At 43.7% G+C, this 17051-nt stretch overlaps 1 protein-coding gene across 1 annotated transcript in view; it reads left to right on the top strand.

Annotated features, from left to right (window-relative positions):
• Window positions 1-4268: 4268 nt before the first annotated feature.
• kcnma1a (potassium large conductance calcium-activated channel, subfamily M, alpha member 1a) overlaps window positions 4269-17051 on the top strand; it is a 219611-nt gene continuing 206828 nt past the window's right edge. The window contains exon 1 of the mRNA XM_056292393.1: window positions 4269-4559. Within this exon, the coding sequence (XP_056148368.1) occupies window positions 4269-4559 (291 nt within the window). The remainder of the gene's footprint in view (window positions 4560-17051) is intronic.

Genomic DNA, 17051 nt, shown 5'->3' with positions numbered 1-17051 from the left:
TGCCACATGTATTTGCGGGGGTTTTCTTTTTTTTTTCCCATCCAGTTGAACAGCCCATAGCAAAACCAGAATGTATTGGTTGATTAGATGTCCAAGAGCTTATTTCCTTGGAGCTCTGTAACCAGAGTCACATAATCCTTTGGCCAATGATGGAGCACTAGAGGACTGCCCTCCAGGTACCTACCCTGCTCCGCGGAGCGAGAAAGCACCCAATGCCCCCACATAATACACCAACTCCAACTAACTCCTCAACCCCCTGCAACCTGACTCCTAGGGTTACACACAATGTTCTTCATGTGCAACGACCACCATGTTATATTAAAATAATCTGAAAAAATAGCGGAATGTTCAATACTTATATGTGATGCTGCCAAATGGTACTCAAAAGATTTTGGCCAAGAAAAATACACGAAAATATTAGCAGTTCTTCTTTTGCCGTGTGCAAATTCCTGATGTGCTCCAAAGTCCTCTCCTGCCTGTTTTAGAAAGGGGGGTAGGGTCTCCAGCCCTCCTGTTGTGGTGTCTGTTTCAAGACAGCTGCTGACAGCTCATCCGAACTTGAGAAGTCTTTGAGTCTGACAGCGAGGGGTCTTTGTAGTCCACACTGACAAGCCGTGGCCTTTCTCACATCGAATCCTGTTTCCATAGAGAGAGAGAGACGTGTTTCCCTTCCCCTGTTACTCTCTTGGTGTGACGGGCTGAACTTGCCCTGGTCGATCCTGTGTGGGTCCTTCAGCTTGGTAACTAACATCTCCGAACTGCCCGTGGGATTTACCACCCGACCGGTCACATGTTAATCTCCTCATCTGTCATCAAAGGAATGCTCCAATACAGTTCCACTGACCTACAGGATCCTCTTGCCTGACAGCTGGCCTTGGAAGAGGATCAATCCTTGGATACGACTGCTTAGACAGCGATAAACACACCTACGATTTATCATGACATAGATGCTGCTCTCTGAGACCTCTTAGGGAAGGTTGATTGTTGCTTTGGGATTTGGCTCTCAACTGACTTCTGTATAGGGTAGTATGATTGATTGTCACCCAATACGTTGTAGATTTAGCAGGGAATACATTCTGAATCGATCCATAATGTGATACAACTGTACTTGGGAATTGTTAAACATGTTTAGAAGCATTCCCATGAGAACACAAATGCTTTTTAATGATGCACAGTGAAAACAGATTTTGATCACCTTGGCCCTAAAACATTGGCCTCCTTACACAGGTTATATGTTACCTCTGCTCTATAGCTAACATTTTCACAGAGACCAATCTGTAATGGCCATAATAACTGCAAGCAGCGTGTTCTCCTAGTGTATTGGTGTTTGACATTTACAGTAATAGTAATATAATTTGCTTTTAATCCAGTTTCTCATTTTATCCGCAGGAGTAGAGATGCTCTGGTCCTCATAGCACCTTGGCTGATTCAGTTACATGTAGCAGAACAAATGAACCCACGCGCTTAATGCACATAATAGGGCTGTGTTACCTTGATTCGGGTGACCAAAGTGCACAAATGTGATATAAGATACTATTTTCCAAAAAATGAGTTTAAACCAATGTGCCACCGACTTTGAGGATGACTTTAAAGTGGTCTGCATTCTGCAGCTGGTGGTCTGCATTCTGCAGCTGCAAAAGCTGGAAAGAAAATTCTAAATGAACAACATGAAATAGTAAAAGCTAGGCGCATGGAGAGAAGATATGAAAGGTTGTCAGTATGTGGAGCCATGCTGCCTCTGAGAACACGATTGCACCAATATCTTGTTTTCATTTTCAGCGACAGATAGTAAATGTTGATACGCAACATCACCATTTGATATACCGTTAATATGCAAGTGCAGGCATTCAGAGCCCCCAAATGGTATATTTTACACACGTATTTGTTTTCAGCATTTTACAACCCACCCCTCAAGTTGAAGATTTTGTTACAGCAGCTATTTCCGTACAAGCAATAATATTCCCCAGACAATAAATCACCACCTTAGAACTCACATAAGTCGTATATCTGCTCAACACCTGACTTAAAGGCTTGTTGTGTTTATTTTTCAAATGGCCGGACTACAAGCTCTTGTGTCATAATGCTACAATTCATGAAAATCGTGCTTGAGGAGTGGGATATTTATAGTATTAGATAACATTGAGGGGTATAAATGTCAGCCCGTTATTTTCAGAGGTGAAGGGACTCAGAAAACACTGCAGTGCAGCTATTATATGCCGACGTATTTGTCAGTTTTGTGTACTTGCAATGAGATAAACAGTAAGGATGCAGAGGGGACAATGAAGCATGACTGTTGTGCTTTCACTGACTGCAGCTGAGCATTTCAGGAACTGACCAGGGAGCTTACTGACGGCTTCTTGAGCCCCAACTTCCGAGAAGTCTGGAGCCTATATGACACAGGTGGCTTGTGTCCACCTGTCTGTTCTGCAGCTCTGAGGTCAGGGGTTATTCAGGGCTCAGAGCCAGCCGTTTCCCCACATTACCTATACTAGTCCTATGGCATCTATCCATGTCCAACCGTGAACTGCAGCCAGTAACGTTTTGTCTTGATGTCAATCATACATCTCTATGGGCACAAGCAAAAAACAAAACAAAAAAACAGCAATTGCGAGCGTGTACAGTAATTGACCGGTGTTACACAAAAATCTGTGACGGATCAGATTATGTGACCCTGTCCTTAAAATGCTTTATTTCGGCCACCCCCAGATGCTAATCCTAATCTTAACCCTCATCTAATATCAGATGTCTCCAACCTAATACCTAAATTTAACCATTTTGAACTTTATGCCTATATTTAACCTTTTCTAAACTGCCGTTTCCTGGCTGAGAATGTTTTAATGGAAGGGTCACATAATCTGACAGGTCACATATTTTGGTGTAACACCGGGCGTCGTAAATGGGGACATTAGTCGCAGGTGTTTTCGGAAAGGTATCCTTCAAACGGAGGCGATTCCTCGTCATCGTCACCACCGCACAATATCTCGCACGTAACATCGGTGCGTGTAGGATTGTGCGCGCCCATGTTAAATGTACGCGTATCCACAATCCCGGGGTTCGTCTCCTGTCACGTTTAACACAATTTGGGACATCGCGTTGCGATTGAATCACGAAATATTGGTCTTGCCGATTCGGAGACCTTGACATAACAAACCAGAGAAAGGCAGGTCTGAGTCTTTCGTGTAAAGAAGCGTAACAGACAAAAGGAAAACCAAAAAAGGGACGCGTTCAGGGGAAGCCTACTCGGTTTTTTTGTGTGACGTACGTCATTTCGCGCAATTCGCGTGTATGTGAAGACGCAAGTGAAACGCAAAAAAAATAAAGAAGAAAAAAAAAGCCCACGGTCGCACCCGGGCGGATTCGGTTGGCACTTGAGACAAACAGATCGGTGCGGCGTTATTGCTGCCCTCTGTCCATCTTTATTATTAGAGCGACGCTCCGCCCTCCTACCTGTAAATCTCTCCGGAGCGGATCCAGCGCACTCTTATCAGCCGGCCGCTGCGCGGGGGCCACCGGATGGAGACGGAGACGCTCACCCGCAGCACCGCGAAGGATTCCAACTGCCGCTACCGTTTTTCCACAATAATCGCGCGATTATTTTGCTAAAAAAAACAACCCCAAAAAACATCGGGGAGGTGGAGGAGGAAGAGGAAGAAGAGGAGGAGGAGGGGGGGTTGGCTATCGATTACCTACATTGACGCGGAAGAAAGTGAAATCGATTCTCCTCTGACGCCTCGTTCATCGTCGGGATCGCCTCGATGGCAGCGGACGGCCGGAGAGGTCCGACCAACTAATAAGGACGGGCTGCGGTCATTTTCACCGTCGCTGTGTTAGTGGTGGGAAACAATATTGGCAGCCTCGACGGCTGCACACACACAGACACACACACACAGAAAAACAAAACAAAAAAAACCAAAAAAAAAGGGGGGGGGGGAGAAAAAACGAGACCATCTCTGCCATGGCAGTTCGCCTGAAAGACTCGGAAACCCCCCCTAAAATGAGATTCGTCACTACTGCGGATTTAAATGGTTCTCAGTGAGGGCCGGCGAGCCGTTATTAGGGACAAGTTGGCGTGCTCGGCGTTTCTCCACTGTCACTGAAAAGAAACCATAAACCACATTAATTAATATAGTAACAGACTCCACCGGGTGGGTGTAAATCATAGCGAAGAGGGGATTATTTTTTTGGTTTGTTTCTTTCTTTCTTCTTCCAAGCAATATGGCTGGTGAGTGGGGCTGGGGACGCTGGCGCAGGCTCTCCAAGGCTCCTCGATGCTAGCTGAGGCGGATGGCACCGTCCCCCATGGAAGCGGCAGCTCTATGAGGACAAACAATATCAACACGAACATAAAACCAGACTCCTCGATCTCTATATCCAAGATGGAAGACGTGGTCATTCCGTTCTCGCCCGAGGTGGCCTGCGACAGCAACGGGCAACGCATGTGGTGGGCATTCCTCGCCTCCTCCATGGTGACGTTTTTCGGGGGTCTCTTCATAATCCTGCTGTGGAGGACGCTCAAATATCTTTGGACGGTTTGCTGCCATTGTAACATCAAAAGCAAGGTAAGGCCACGACTGTGTCAATAACATAATTGGAGTTTGGATGTTTATGTTTTTTTTTAAATCCCTGATATCAGGCAACACCACGGTGGCTGCCTTGCACAGTGCACACCCGTCAGTTTGCACACAGATGCGGTGTTTACTAGATGTCCCATTGTGTCGAGCCCCAGTTGTGGTTTTGTCTAAATGGCCCCTACTGTGAAAAGAGACTTGCCACTGCTTGTTGCTCTTGCACTGACAACCGTTCACCATTCACTGTAGTTCAGTATTTAGTGCAAGGGAAAGTATAATGCATCTTGCACAGACTGCGTTGAACATGGAAACTGTTCATGCCCCCTCCTACTACCAACCCACTAAGCAGAACCAGGTGCACATTACGGTAGCCTATAATTTCTGCATCAAATGGTTGTGACTGTTTGACTGTGTAACCATTTAGGCATTTTCAAGCTCCCACTCTTATATGAAGGGGGTGGCAATGCATAAATTATATGGTGAAAGTACACTGACAGTGAGCACTTCATTTCTCAGCTTCTAAAAAAAAAACCCCTGTGTAGTATTGTCAGCAACAACTGAGCCCCAAATTAAGTCCACAGGATGATATCATGTGGACGTAAAGGACAACAAGTAGTGCGTTTTATAGTGGCTCACATCATTCAGATATTAACTCTTTGGAGATGCCGTGCCTTCTGCTAACGTCTGTAATTTATTTAGAACAAACACGTTGCTGTGGTGTTTGTTATTACACTCCATACATTAATTGCCCATGCACAGTGGTCAAGGTAATTTGTCTACAGCGCTTATCTAGAAATATGATAAAAGGATGATTGCTCATTACATTGCTAGGGGTGGCCCACGTAAAGGATGAATCATGGCTGATTCACGTGTGCACGATGGCCTGGTTCACAAGTGACTGTACCACTTCAACAGGGCGGGAGAAAGTGGTCCCCAGGTTGAACACAAAGAGAGCGATAAGGTAGCATTCTTCATCGTGTGTAAAACAGCCCATGAGATCTTCTCTTTGACGTCATGTGCCTTGACTGAGAAAGTTTGCTGAGATTCAAATAATTTTGATGAAGTACTGAAGGTTCTGTCGGTTGTGACTGTCTCAGTCTGATAGTCACTCCTAGTAGAGGGGGATTGGAGGGAGAGTGAAAGGAGTTAAGGGTAAGGAAGAGGAAGCAGAGACAGAAAAAAGAGCTAAAGAGGAGGCCATCCACACCCTCCCTAAAATGTTTGGGTTTTGTCCAATTCAAATGAAAGAGTCATTAACCACTTCCTGTTCATCTGCAAACTCCTGTTGGTAGTGTAGGCCCATATTTCTGGGTATCTTGACAAGGTGGGTCACATAATGTGAGGCAGGACACAAAGGGATCATCTTTAGCTGAAAATAAAACTGTAAAAGCCCACTTTGCTATGCCACAGTAGGCTACATCGTACACAATGCAAGTCTGTATTGATATGGATTTTTGTGATAAGTATTTGCCATCAGTGTGCTCCATTGTGTAATTTGATCCTTGTCAAAGTTGAAACCCAACTTGTTGAACAAATGCGCATACGCACTTGTATGCACGTGCAAACACACATGCATATATATATATATATATATATATATATATATGTATATATATATATATTTTATATATATATTATATCCACACGCACACACACACACACACACACACAACCTTTTTAAAGAATCAAGCCGTCAGGAATGAAGATTTGGGCTACAGCGTGTTTGAAGCTAATTTGGTCATCTCGTATCGAGGTTTCTTTTTTTCATTACCTTTTAATTACCTCCATGGACAACTTGTCCAGCCAGCTGAAACGCTGAAACACACACCCGAGCTCTTACATTCACAGAGATAGTACACAGTTGGGGTGGGGAGTCCAGATTATTTACCAATCAAATTTAATCATATGTTCAAGTCCATCAAAACAGACCTCATTTAGAAACGAAGACAGTTCTTCCCGAAAGGAAATGTGGATATCACTTGGCTGTTAGCCAACTGTCTTTTTATTAAGCCTATGGATTATTTAATGAGACATGGCACCAAACCATGTCTTTTGCACGCCACAGTATTTTTCTAGGAACCTGATGAAAATATATACCGCAAATATAATGAGGCATCCATCTTGTGACAGCTGAAGTGTATCTGGCTGTATCTAATTTTCCCTAAATGAGGAGAAACCATGATAGGAAAGCATGTTGTTGTGAGCACTGCCTGTTGTTTTCCTGTGGGGAGAGGGAGAGAAGCCCTCTAGGGTGACTTTGGGAAGGGGACTTGACACTTGGCTATGGTGGGAAAAGGCTTGTTAGGAGTATTAAGGAGGGAAACCGGATCTGTGCTCAGCTGACTGGCGAAGCCAGCTTAGTTGGCATGTGTTGTGTGTGTGTGAGTGTGCATGTGTGTGTCTGTGTTTGGGGGGTGGGGGGTTACTCCGACAGTACTAGGAACTCAGAATCATGGGTGAGAGAGCAGAGGTGTTAACTCTGAGACTTGGGAGCGGGTGGCATGCTGCGGGGCTTCGGAAGCTGAGTCTGAGAGGGGTCATCCCCAACTATTGTTTTATTATGAAGAGCCCTTTGAGACATACTTTGTGATATTGGGCTATAATACATTTTGACTTGACTTAACTACTATTGACATGCAGCTGTGTTCCAGTTCGTTCTGATCATCATACCCCTATCACCTCCATGTTAGCATTGTTGCTTGGAAAGCGGTCATATAGTACATGGAGGTCATGGTGAAAGATGGAAGCAATAAAGAGAAGGGGCAAGGCAAGTAAGAATGGGCAGTATCACTGTTTGAGACAACTGCAGTTTTTGCAGTTGAAATAAGAGATGATAAAGATAAGCTTTGGTGTCAGACAAGACACCGACTGATTCACAATGTCATTGTGGGTATTCCTGCAAAGCCAGGAGCTCCATACTCAAAAGGGCAGTCCTTGGGACCTGTTTTGGCCTCATCTTACATCTTTCCAAAATAGGATTAGATGATTGTATGGACATGAGCAAAACAGGTTGTGTTTTAGTATTCTCAAGTTGTTTGTAGTTGCACTAAAAAAGATGAAAATTGATTTTTCAAACACCGAACTGTCCATTAGAAGGACTACATGTCCAATAGAAGGACTACATGCCCAGTCTGGCCTGGCAACGCCTTGGGATCCCCCAGGAGGAGCTGGAGGGCGTTGCTGGGGAGAGGGACATCTGGAGTGCCCTACTTAGCTTGCTGCCACCGTGACCCGACCCCAGAGAAGCGGCTGATGATGAGATGAGATGATGAACTAGTATTGGCAGCATTTAAGGTGATGTCTATCTGCAGAGTGTTTCAGAGATTCTTTGGTGACATTTTTAAGTTATATATAGTGCATCAGCACACGTAGTTGAGCTTACCATAATTCCTTCCCTGACGTTCAGCAGTTGGATAGGTGTAGGCCTAATGCTTTTCTGGGTTTTTCAAATCCAAGTCGACGTTTTCTACTGACAGGAAAGCTCCAGTCAGGATATGTTCGCATGCTGATGTAAATGTTAGCACATTCTTTCAGTGAGGCTGAAGTGTGTGAAACAGTGTTGTGCTGCAAGGCTTGTTAGGGTCTTAGCCTGTTCTATTTTCCTACCCATGACAGTCTAGTCTTGCTGATTTGCAGTTCTTGTGCAGGCTCATTGTTGTGGATGGTTATCTAATAGGATTTTGATGTGATGGGGGCTGGTTCCTCTCATAGAAGAATGTGTTCATGTGATGTGGAAACGATGGGCCTCGTCTGGCCACAGTGCATAGGCCCTGCTTTTCTCTGGGGACTATCAGTCCGGTGTCAGTGATCGAAAGGTGGACTTGAATGTATTGCTTCGGGAGTGCTCGTTTACGCAGAAATGATTGTAGTTCACCAGTAAATTTAGAGAACGGGGGGGGGGCGGTCAATGTGTAACTTCAAAATAGAAATGAGGATCTATTTACCTACGTGATTTGTTAAGAACCCAAGGATGAATTTCATTTAGTGATAGCTGATAAGTTACGACAGCTGCTATGGATTGTGAAATCATTCGAGTATTTTTCCATAATTGATATTGATTTTTACATTTGTCATGCTGAACTTTATTTGCATAGCAGTACATTTCATCTTTAAGATCCTGTTGCTGTCTCGCTGCATTTTGCAATTCCCTTGAATTCTACCCTCCACCTAAAGCTATGCTATATATATATTTTTTTTTTGTGCCTGAATATGCCTATGTTTGTTATAATTTCTTTGTGCAGAACATATATTCTGTGTGTGTGTGTGTGTGTGTGTGTGTGTGTGTGTGTGTGTGTGTGTGTGTGTGTGTGTGTGTGTGTGTGTGTGTAACAGGGAATGAATGAGGTATACTGGGACACTTCAGTGTGCCTACATTTAAGTGGAGTGGATTGTGGAGGTGCCTGCATAGAGGAACTGTTTTGAGCCATGTTTTCAGTCATGCTTGGCAATGGGCCAGTTGCATTTTGACAAAGCAACACAGCACACACCAGCTGTCACTCTCACTAACCCCTGTTCAGCCCAGTCCAGCCCAGTCTAACATCACCTGCCCAAACCCTTTGGAAATAAAAATCATGAAGACTACAAATACACTTTATCAAACAAAATGTTCAATAACTTCCTAAGGACCTTCCTCGCTTTGCACATACGTACACATGACCTTGTATGTATTGTCACTTAGATCTTCAGTTTATGCCTTCATGTTTTATATGGGCCGCAGCCTCAGTACTTGGTACGAGTGGGCAGTCAACTCAGCAATGTGTGTGTAGGCAGATGGCTATATTCCTGACCGTTGCCAGTGGTTGAGTTCCATGTGTCTTGTCATGTGTTGTTGACACTGGCTGAGAGTCAGCATGCCTCAGAGCTGTCCCAAGGCAAAGCATGACCAGATTCCACCACTGCACATGCTCCTCTCCCCCATACTACTTACCAGGATGGGACTAACTTGTCATTCTGCTCTGCTTCAACTTTTTAAGATCCAACACAAGTTGTGGGGGCACAGTGAGTTGCGACCAAGAAGATTTGTGTATGTGTGACAGTGTATGTTTGAAATGTTGATCTACCACTAAAATCTACAACTGAGATGCATACTTTGAGGAAACTCAATATGCCACTTTAGAGGTTACTATAGCAAAGAAGAATTAAAGTAAGCTGTTATAGAGCTTCCTTTACCCATATTCAATGTGTCGCTACATACAACTTTCTATTAGATGGAATGTGTGATTGATAGATTATTCTTCACTATGGAGACCTACCCTTTTTGGTGCTAATCCCTGATTCTCAGGGCCTGGTCTGTTGACCATGTAGGGACAAATGTAGCGGGCCATGCTGATGTTCACAAGCAAGTAGGGGCCATACATCAGGCCACACTATGTGTATCATGAGGTAGACACAGAGGTCCTGCCCCCTACTCAGGGCTCCCCTCCTGCCGTGCTGTTATGTCTTGTTTTCCCCGTCACTGGACTATTAAAAGGACCACTGCACCCCAGGAAATATTCAGGGATCAGAGGTCAGTCTGAAAGGATATACCTGGCTCCGAGGGGGAGAGTCCTAGTCTAGACTAGAATTCCCATCACTGGAAATGTGTGATTTGGACTAAGCCACCTGATCACAGCCTCGCCATACTGGCAATGGAAACCAATTTGCATATGGATCCCTTGGTTGAGAGGGGCAATGCTAAGCTTACATAGGAGGCCTGCAAGTGGGAGATAGCTAGCTAGTGCCTGGGCTAGCCAGATCATGGCTTACATTGGGCCAGTCTGCCAGCTATCTTCCTCAGCTGTTGTTGTCTTTAAACAGCTTAACATCAGAGGAAGGGTGTGTGTGGGTGTGTGGGTGGGGTGCCGTCCCCATAGCCAGGCCATACAATTAGAATTTAATGCTATTTCTATTGGACACAAACCCTGTTTGGGTTAAGCTGGTTTTGGGAAAGATTAGTTTTCATTATTTTGAAAATGTTTTAGTGCTCCGATTTGGTTTCAGTTGAGTGTATTTTATTTATTTATTCTTTTTAACAGAGGATAAATTGGGTTTGTTGTTTTCTTTTTTAAATATTATTTTGGTGTTCATATTTTGTGAGTGCCAAGCCTGCAGAGTGGAAGACTGATACTGCCGTCAATATCAGGCGGCGAAAGAGATGAACCTTGCTTTGTCTGTCAGGGCTTATGGTTTAAGCCCCATTTTCAAACTTAATGATGATTTTCATGCAAATCTGTCTGTGTGTCTTTGTGATAGACAGAGGGAAAGAGGTAAGAAAAATCTTTGTATACGTATCAAAAGATATTCAGTTGTGTTATATAGGATACAGAGTGTAAATGCCCCCTACCTCTATTTCAGACATCAAACTCCACCTTCATATTGCACAGTGCTTTTTTAGGCTTGTCGTGATGAAACATACATGTAGAAGAGAACCCTCTGTGTCATGGCATGAAAATACAGTCACCAGATACTGTAGGCACAGACATGGCACCGAGATTAGTCTTTTTCTGGTGCCGATTATCAGGCAAAGCCAGCTATTGCCTCCCCCCTTTCTTTTGATCCTTCCTCCCACGTACACATACACACATACACACACACACACACACACACACATATATATATATATATATATATATATATATATATACACACACACTGCAACCCCATTGCAACCCCACTCTCTCAACAATCAGTGCTGATGATCTGTTGACATCAAAACACATTTAAAGTCCTAATTGGTGCGTTTGGCTTTGTGCAGAGAGAGAGGGAGAGGGAGAGAGAGGGAGAAAGACATGACAGTGACCTTCAGAGATCCCAGCAGTCGTTTTCTGCTGCCTATTTAGAGATCATCACTCTGTGTTAGAACCAACAGGGCTCTGTCAGGCTGTCCTTGGAGGTGAATATACAATCTGATCCTCTATGCTTATGTAGGCTATGGCTTCCTTAAGTGTGAGAAATGTACCTCACCGCTACCACCCTACCACCCTCAGAAACCTATTTCAATTAACCTTCAAGGGGCCAGGCTAGTATGCAAATCGTCATTCTCCGAGCAGGCTAACAGCAGGCTCAAAGTTCTCTCCAAATGCCTGCAGCGTGCTATTATAGCCACCATACTACATTAATAACTTTTAAGCCTTTTTGGCTGCCTTTCAGTAAATGTGTCCTAGTTAAGTGAGCACCGGAGTCGTATAAGACAAGCATCTTTAATAGGGCAGCACTGCCCAGATCAACTTTGAAGGACAGCGTACAAGCTGAGTCTTTTCAACCTATGCAAACACGCTTGCTAAGACAGTGATTTTTACTTCTAGACTTCAGAAATTTTCTTAAGGGTCTGAACTGGATAAACACCCCACCTGTCAATTAGGGTCTTGTTTGGTGCTTGCAAAAGTTAATTCCCAGAAGATCCCTTTTCACCTGCATCCAGTCTGCTGCCCCACTCTGGAGCTGTGAACTTATTTTTGGGAAGAATGCAGTGAGGCAGACCAATTTCAGGAAGTGACATAGGTTTTGTAAGATGAAGCATGTGGTAATAGGCTTGAATGACGGCATATTATGTACGGATGATGCACAATTTGGAAGGGTTCACAGTCGGTGCCTTATTAAACATGGATGATCATTTAGAGGCGCTGTGCTGCAGTGTCTGCTTCTAAGATTAGGCAAGGTTTTAACTGGTCAGTAGTCACAAGAGTATTAATTTAGCTCTGGCCTGGGGGGGGGGCGTTCATGGGTAGATAGTTTTTAATCAGCACTGATAAGTGTCTATCAAGAGTAATCCTAGCTAGTTTGACTGTTATGGGTCATCCTCTAAAATACAGAGAGATGATGCAGGTTGGAACCTCTCAGTGCTGAATGGTGTGTGGCACTCGTGATCTCCTCTGCTGATGATGTGGGCAGGTCGAGTGTTGATATGTCAATGAAACTCACAAAAAACTACATACTTCAATTTATGGGCCTCATTTGGAACACAAACACATATGCTCGTGCTCACTCAAAACATGTTAATGTGTATGAATTGATAGTGCAGTCATCGGCTTGGTCAGTACGTTTTTTTCCCTTTTCCCAAGATCCTCCTGACTGCTTTCATAATAGACGAGTTTGTCTATCATGATTATGACCATGAACACTAAATCCATATCTCCGAAAGCTGCCTATTAGGAAGCTTTGCAAGACGTGATGTCCCATTCTGTAGTGCCGTATCTATGTGCAGATGGCCTAGCACAGAGACTTCGAGGCTTCATCATGCCTATTTACTTATTCTTTCGATTCATACAACTGTAAAGATGCTTCTTTACTGTAAAATCCAAAGTCACCCTTCATTTCATATGAGGACAAATAACAGGACTATGTGGGACGATTATTTAAATCATGACCTCTGACTGTTCAAAAAATAAAATGCCAAATTTTTGCCTCTCGGCATGGAAATGTCCCCCAGCTGACAGCCTCTGGAGAGAAACTGCTGTTTAAAAAAATGTAAGAATATGCAACGGTCATGCTAAATCCCCTACAGAGGTACACCGTTCAACCATTTCTTGATAAAGATAATTGAAACATATTCTTAGCAATAGTAGTCACTTGGTTGCTGCTGGATTTTTCTTTTTTCTTCTTCAATTGTCAGAGTGAGTTTTTGAGCTTGTGTTGTTCTGAGTTGTTGAAACCTTTGCATCGCCGATTGGGCTTTAAGCCTAAATGATCCAAAAGCCACCCCTCACCATTTTCGCTAACGCTGGGGTGTAGCAGGGGTTTTAAAATGTTGGTGTCATAGCACTGTCTGCGGCGCTCATCTCCGATGCAGGAGCCACCGGTAAAGCCGAACACTTGTGTTTAATCCCCCCTTTTTGGGCAGGATGCGTTAAGCACGATGGCCACAGGCCTCAGCTATTCTGCTCAAATAGAGCCTTTCAGCACCATGGAGAGCTCAGGAGGCGAGCGAGCTGGGCCTCCCTCCCCCAGATGTTGTGGAGCAACGCTCTCTTGTTTCAGTTTGGGCTGCATTTAAGCACACATCACAAGGCTGTTATGATATCTGAGAGACAGCGCTCATTCTTGTTTTCACCACCTGGCGTAGAGGTGGTAGAGAGATGAGTTGTGTGTTTGTTTGTTTTTTTCTCCTCAAATGGAATATCCATCCTTTGAAAATTTGACACCTTCTTTTACAAAATGATTCAGCAAGAGCGAATTTGCTGTGTTAGACTCGTCTACCAAATGCCAGGTACCACATTTTTGTAGATAGAAGCAGCTATATATTGAGAATAAAGATCAACTACCAATCTCTAAAATTGACATTTTAGAATGAAATTCCTCAGTTGTGTTTGCACTAGGAAGACGTTGCGGTATAACTTTGATCAAAGGTGTTGAATTGCCTCATGACTCAGACTCGGCTCGCTGCGTCTTTACTAATGCTTTGGGAAAACAGAGCCAGTCAGAGACACCGGCTCTGATATGCAGGGCCTAATTGGTTGTGTTGAAACCAAACAGGGACGTGAATCGGTTACTGATAACAGTAGCAGGGTTTATGGAAGCTGCGTGTGGTTATCCCTTTCCTAGACACCCATTTCAGAGCAGGAGACGAGAGGTTTTGAGCACCTGTTGTAAGACTGGGCAAAGGTTGAAGTGCGGTTTCTCAGTGTGCCTTTTTCAAATCATTATAATGTAGGGGGCAAAACGAAACAACATGACAGCCTTTTGCATCCCCCCCCCCCAAGTAATCCTAAATGGATAAGCAGGGCTTGTAATTCTTAGACCAGTGACACCATGGGCATCTATCCTGGACCTTGTTGGCAATGATTAGTTGAACTTTACCCCTCCAATGCTTAATAAGATTAAGCAACAACACACATTATATAAAGCCAAGGCACATTCAAAACGTTTTTTTGTGTGTGCAGGTAAAATGGATTAGGAATTACAATTTGCATTTTGACACCTTATTAACATTCTACATGGAAGAGTTACACAGGACCTTTGTTGTTCACTTTCTCCCACAGGCTGTCATTTAGTAAAGAGATGCTGTAATCCTGCAAGTGCCCATCAATTTTACGTTAAAAAAGATATACATAAAACTCAATTTTTATTTTCTGTGCCAAATGCTGTGAGGTGTAGCTGTCAAATTTGGGCCGACAGAGAAGCATTGTAGATGTTTCACACTATTGATTTTCTTTTTCTGCAAAAACAAAAACAAAAAACAAAAAACAAAAACAAAAAAAACAAAACAAAAGTAAACCCGAGTTTTTGTTTTAAGCACTCAGATAATGCTAGATACTTTTAAAGTACTGGAATAGTATTCAGAAACTCATTCTTAGTACAGAAGATTTTATTTGTTCTTTTTGAGTACCTGGTCCTGATACATCACATTTGAGCATTGTGAGCACAAATCTCACACGGTTTAAGTGGTATGGAGGTGCCACGGCCAGAAAAAAACACATATTCAATAAGAATCGTGAATTGATCTCTCTCTATCGATGCCAAATGTATCCCTGCTGGGAGATCCTGCAGGTTAAGTCAATGCTGTCTGTGGGTGTTGGGGTTTACCCAGACAATTTGCGGGCATACCCCTATCTTGGGCTTGCCTTAAGTCTCCTCCAATTTGCTCTCATTCTTCCTCCTAATGCTGCCTCTGTCTAAATGCTGTCTTGATTTCAGTAACTCCCTTCCTCTCATCACAGCCCATGCTTAGCATTTCTGATGGTTAACGTTAGAAAGCCTAAAACCTATTTTTGGGGGTTCACTGATTCACTGGATTATGGATATTCTTTTGGGCTCTGTGACACTGTCTCCGTCTTTCTCTGTCCCCTATCTTGCGATTTCCCCCCACTGGCCAACACTGAGGGACAGCTTCTGTGAGGGACAGAGGGCAGGATATAGCTGAGGGCAGTTTCGCAGTCTGTTCTGGTTTCTGGAAGGGGGTGGAACGGGAGAGCGCTGAGCTTAGCAGCTGCTCTGCTGAACATTGAACATTGTCACAAGTGAACATGAGCAGCAGAAATGTACTGGCCTGTTTTCTAGACACAGTCTCTCTCTCTCTCTCCCCCACTTGCTCTGTCTCTGTCGCTCTGTCTCTGTCAGTCTCTCTGTCTCTTCCCATTGCTTTACTGTATGTCCTTTGATATTTCTTTATATTTTCTCTTATAATCCTGTTAATTTCCTTCTTTCTTTACCCCCCCCCCCCACACACACACACACACTTAGTCTTTGTTGGGCTTACTTTCTCTCTCTTTCTTCCTTTTCATTTCTCTTCTTTCTTCTTGTCCCAAAGCATCTTCATCTGTCATTGTCCTTCAAATCTCCTTTGTGCTGCCCACCCAAGGAGCAGTGGTGTGTGAAGTCAGTGATCAGGCCAGACCGCTCTCTGCTGGGTAGCCCTCATTGTTCATTTGGCCCTTTACCCTGGAGGTTCCTTGCAGAATAAATCTCAGAGGGACAGGCCAGAGATGATATCGTAGATGACATGTGCAAACATGGCTTTGTTGAAACAGGAATAGGCTTGCCTTTGCCAGTCACTGAGCAGTAGAGAGTTAAGCTAAGGAAGGGAGGATGGAGGTGAGGAAGCAAGTGGGTAAGGTAACAAGTAAATAAGCAGAGGAAGGAAGAAAGTAAAGAAGGGAGGACCTGTTTGAGGACTGTTGTAATGTGGACCTTGGCATGTTGTTCCTGACAATATATAACATCATTTATTGCCCTGTCCCTCTTTATTTCTTCTTGATGGGCATGCCCCTTTAAGGAATTGACCCCTGTCTGATGGACCAGAAATGGAAAACAGCAAAGGGGTCCCTGCAGATGGAGCCTTTCACCTGTTTCAAAAGAGGTCAGAGTTAAAGTTGACAAGGGTCACAGGAGAAATTAGCTGTCTGAACGTTCTCAAATGACAGTCAAGAGAACGGAACAGAGGCAGCATGTGAGTTTGGAGGTGAAACCCTACCTATGTAAAAGCAGCGCTGCAGTTTCCTCTTCCTTTGAGACTGGCCCAAGCCTACGAACATGGCTACTCTGTAATTACCCCAACACTCAGTGTCTAACTGTCAATGCCACGCTCCCTGTCGATCAAAGCAACACATTCTTGGAGAGGGGTGTGTATGTGTGGGTGTTAGATATACTAGGTTTATGCTATTTAAAAATGCATGCTAGGCAATAAGAGCAAAGACACATGAGGGAGGAAATATATCTCCTTGTTATAAATAGATAAAGAGGATTATTCGCTTCCTTGACCATCCTTCCAGAGTCTAGTCACTAAGTCCATTCCCACATTGATATCAAATAATACAAGCAGATTGAGCTCCTTAGTAATCGTTTGTTTCGGTGCTATCGCTGAAATATTTGTATGCAAAAAAAAATCTAGTTTAATACATAAACTTACTCTCATTTAATGGTTATGTTCTCAGTGAGATCATGCAGGGATGGGCAATATGTTCCAGAAAGGGCCGGTGTGGGTACAGGTCTTTGTTCCAACCAAGCAGTCACATTCCTGATTCTATTAGTCAACCAATGGTCTTTTTTCTTTTTCTTTTTTTTTTGTTT

Source organism: Lampris incognitus, chromosome 13, assembly GCF_029633865.1.
Source record: "Lampris incognitus isolate fLamInc1 chromosome 13, fLamInc1.hap2, whole genome shotgun sequence".
Lineage (NCBI taxonomy): Eukaryota > Metazoa > Chordata > Actinopteri > Lampriformes > Lampridae > Lampris > Lampris incognitus.
Note: the sequence above shows the minus strand (reverse complement) of the source record. Positions and strands in the feature narration are given on the sequence as shown.